General features: G+C 40.8%; 1 protein-coding gene across 1 annotated transcript; it reads left to right on the forward strand.

The window, feature by feature from the left end:
* Positions 1-1,332: 1,332 nt before the first annotated feature.
* Positions 1,333-2,864, forward strand: DUS1L (dihydrouridine synthase 1 like). The gene is given in 8 exon segments (XM_031945064.1): positions 1,333-1,452; positions 1,454-1,674; positions 1,677-1,732; positions 1,735-1,926; positions 2,060-2,412; positions 2,414-2,505; positions 2,508-2,670; positions 2,672-2,864. Coding segments are annotated over 8 exon segments (1,359 nt in total). The 5' UTR covers positions 1,333-1,363.
* The last annotated feature ends 1,562 nt before the right edge of the window (positions 2,865-4,426 follow it).

Consider the following 4,426-nt stretch of genomic DNA (forward strand, 5'->3'; position numbering starts at 1 on the left):
ACTGCTAGGGATATATCCCAAGAAGGACTGACAAAAAGGATCAAGTTATACCAAAATCTTTAGAGCAGCATTTTGTGTTAAACAAAAATGTGTGTGTAGGTATGTACGTATGTAATGGAATATTTCTGTAAGAAATGAAGAAAATGAGAAATATAGAGAAACATGGAAGAACTTAGATGAAATGATGTAAAACGAATAAAGTACAGGACCTGAAATAAGAAAGAATCGAATTCAAATCCAGCCTCAGTCACTTATTAGGTGCGTCGCTACGGATGGGCTACTTAACTTCTGATGGTCTTTATCCATGGAAGAAGGAAACAGCAAACCACTCCAATGTCTTTGCCAAGAAAAACACGGATGGCACTTGTATGTTATGGTCCACAGGGTCACAAACAGGTGGACACGAATGACCAACAACAAAATGAAGTATGCAGAGCCAATAAAATAATTGACATTTTGGAGCAGAGTTTGAGATAGGGTACCATTAGGTCCCTTTCCTTCCCACTTTTTTTCTATTATTTCCCTTGTTATTTTCATAGTGCAAAAGATTTTGAAATTATGTGGGTTCCCATCAATTGAGAAAAGGCTGAACAATTTATGGTATGTGAATATAATGGAATACTCCTGTGTGTAAAAAATGATGAAGGGCAAAGTTTCATAGAAACCTGGGAAGCCTTGATAGAATGCTAATGCAATGAAAACAACAAAGGGTGTGTGTGTGTGTTTTAAATTTTTGTAAAGCAGTTGGGGTTAAGTGATTTGCCCAGGTTCACACAGCTAGTTTCAAATGTCTGAGGTCTGGATTTGAACTCAGATTCTCCTGACTCCAACACCACTGCTTTATCCACTGCACCATCTTAAGCTGTACCCAAGAGTATAATTGTTATATAACAACAACATTGTCAAGACAAACATTTTCTAAATATTTAAGTACCTTGATCAATGCAATGATCAATCATGATTCCAGGGGAATGATAATGATGCATGCTGCTCACTTCCTAACAGAGATGTGATGGACCCAAGATGATTTATGAGACAGCTTTTTGGATATGGCCTACAAGGCAATGCTTTTGATTATGCATTTGTTGCAGGATTTTTTTTTGCGTTGCTCGTTTTATTTTCTCAAAGGAGGGGAAGGTACAAAGGAGAGAAAATAATGGTTGTCAATGGGGAAAACATTTTTTAAAGTACACATCTGTCCAGCTGGCTACCTCTGTGCAGAGGTATTGCCCCAGGTTAATGGCGGCTCTAGACTTCAAGGCCAAACCAGAAATAAGTATCTAGAACCAGGAGTCCTAGATATGGTAACCAAAGGCCTTGATGGAGACCTTGGAGCCACTGGGAGAGAAGCAGTCTAGAAAAGATGCCAAAGCTGCAGGGATTTGAGTTCTGGACACTTACTCTGCAAAGGGTACGTTAAGTAGTTGCCCCCACAGTAGATCAAAGTGAACTGTCGTCCTCATCAAGCTCAGTTGTGTTATATATACATTTTGTTACATTTTTTGAGCATTTTGTTAAATGCTCAAGTTTTTGTTCAAGATACCAACTACCGAAAGGAGAATCTGTACTGTGATGGGTATCCTGAAATTCAGCCCTTTATTGAATTTGAAATTATTGAAATTCAACACTTCTGTGCCAGTGGTACAGAGATGTTTAACAAGGCTCTTCTCCTGGTGTATCTAAACTCTATCTGAATTTGAGCTGTCCTCAAATGTTTGCCAAGAGACATTATTAAGAGCCTTCTTGGACGAAAACTGGGATCTGCTTCAGAGAATGATTATTTTAGTACATGAGAAACTTTTGGTTCTGGTCACTTGCAAAATCCATATCTTCCCAGAAACTGACGAGACTATAACATATGCTCAGTTGTTGGATAAAGCTGACTGCCGGTTATTACCCATTCGTGGATGTACCAAGAACAGAAGGGTCGGGGCTAGTAGGTGGTACAGCGTTTAGAGCAACGTCTCTGGAATTAGGAAAGACTTCAGTTCCAATCTCAGACATTTAACACTGTGTGACCCTAGGCAAGTCCCTTAACTTCAACTGTCTCACCAAAAAGTAAAGGAGTGCATTGTCTGGAATCGTATCCTGGAAGCATATAAAGGCCACGAGGAAGGCAGTGAACATCCTCCTATTTGCAAATGGAAACATACAGTACCTCCACGAGGAACAAATGTCCGTCCAGAAAACAGGGGTGCATGGGGTGATGAGTGAAAAGGACAAGCTACACAACCCAGCCTTGTTTGTGGGTCAAAACCCGCTGGCATGGGAGATGGCTGAGGAACATCTAGAGATTGTGCAGTAGCACCCCTGTCCCATCTTACACCTGGGCTCCAAACTGTGGCAGCATACCCTATGTCAACAGTTTGGTGAAGAAATGACTAAAGCAAAGACTTTGGCGGGGAGTGCCGATTAGCAGGGAGCTGAAGCTTTGTGATCAGAAGGAAAGAGAAAAGCCCACCACAGGATTCCCTTTCTTCCACAGGATCCGTCAGCCATATGTCCGACTAGGCCTAAAGAGGTGAGCAAGCAGAATGGCAGCATAATAGCATGGGGAAACAGACCCTTGGAGAAGGAGGACAGAAGATCAGACTTTCTCTCAAGGAGCAAGCTGAAACAGAAATTGAGGAACCCAAACAAAAACTCTGGCTCTTGCTTGAAAGCGAAATACTCAATGTGAGCAGGGTAAAAATCCAAAAGGTAATCAATGTGTGTCTAACCTGTGCCAGGCCTGCTGCAGGAAGAGAGCTTTCAAAGCAACTGCAGATTGTCCAGGTCAGGGGCCGCTTTTTAAAGCCAAATCGGAGAAGTCCCTTGTATGTCCCAGCTTGCAGGAACCCCAGGCCAGAGATGGAACCTGGTAGATTCCCGGCAGTTGTGTGTAATACAGGATGACCCAGCCCAATCCCCCCTCCCATTATTTTAATCCAGAAGAAAATGCCATATGGTCCTCTCACCACAGGGCCCATGTTGGGGTCTCTAGAAATGCTACACTGGACTTCCCTGTCTTCATTAACCCCTGTTTTAAAAAAACTGAAAAAAATTAATAATTTTGTTACATCATAAGAAAAGAAAACATATCAATACAAGTGGAAAAAAGGACAAGCACAAAATAATAAAAAAATGAGTATTTCAGAAATTATCAAAAACAAAGAAGAGATACACAGATATCCTCCCACTCATATTTCTTTGCAGGGCAGGGGTCTATGCGTGTGAAACATTGCATACAATATGAGTATTGTCTAACGTATCGATTAGCTTTGTTATTTTTTTTTCCTTTTGCCATTTTTCTTTTCTTTAGAAAACTGTCTTTGTTATAAAGAAGTGGGAGCAGAGGAATACAAGGAGAAACGTAGGGGATGTAGAAACAGATGATGTCAAAAAAAATCCATTACAAAGGAAAAAATTAGAGATATTTCAAAGAAAGGATTTATAAAGTTAAGTGATTACTGATATAATGGATATGATGGAGGGGGAAAACTAAGAAAGAAGTCTCAGTATCTGAGAGAATGGTGATATAGGAAGGAAGAAATTATAAAAGGGAAAATGATCATTTTTGTTCAGAAGCATCTTTTTCCACCTTTATCACTATGCAGCACTCAAAAAACCTCACACCAAATGCATGAGACTTTCCTGATGTCATTTTTCATCACATCTGACTCTCTGTGACCCCATGACAAAGCTGCTGGAGCGGTTTGCCATTTCCTTCCTCAGCTCATTTCTGAGGCAAACAGCAAGAAGTGACTCGCCCAGGGTCACACAGCTAGGAAGCATCTGAACTAGGGGAGAGGAGGAGTCCTCCTGATTCCAGGCCCAGTACTAGCCACTGCAGCACATTAGTGTCCCTGACTCATTAAATAGCATTTAAACATGGGCTTTCAAAAATGAAACTCTATCTGGCCCCAGATGAATAATTTGAAAGATTTGCATTCAGCTTATTTATTTTATGTAGCATTTACATAACCATTTATCTAAATCAAACAACGAGCAGTTAATAAATACCTACCCTGTGCCAAGCTCTATGCGAAGTCCTGGGAAGATAAAGCAAGGCAGAAAACAGTCCCTGATCTCAAGGACGTCCCAGCCTCATGGACGAGACAAGAACAACAGTAAATAGCTAACATTATAAAGTGCTTACTATGCACTTTATGCTGCAGCCTTCCAGACTCCAGACCCAAGGTACTAATCTGCTGCACCATCTACCTATCTCGAGGCCATCAAGGAGAAGAAAGGAAAGTGAAGAAGTGTTTATATGGCACCTACAGTGGTCCAAGCACTGCGCAAGTGATTTTTACCAAGATTTTCTGTCTCAAAAGAGGGGAAAGCACTAGTGTTGAGGGGATCAAGAAAGGCTTCCATTGCAGCCAGTGTCTATCTTTGAACTAAATGTTTCCAGTAATTAAATGCATTTAATTGCAGAAACATT

This window comes from Sarcophilus harrisii, chromosome X (genome assembly GCF_902635505.1).
Source record: "Sarcophilus harrisii chromosome X, mSarHar1.11, whole genome shotgun sequence".
Taxonomy (NCBI): Eukaryota; Metazoa; Chordata; class Mammalia; order Dasyuromorphia; family Dasyuridae; genus Sarcophilus; species Sarcophilus harrisii.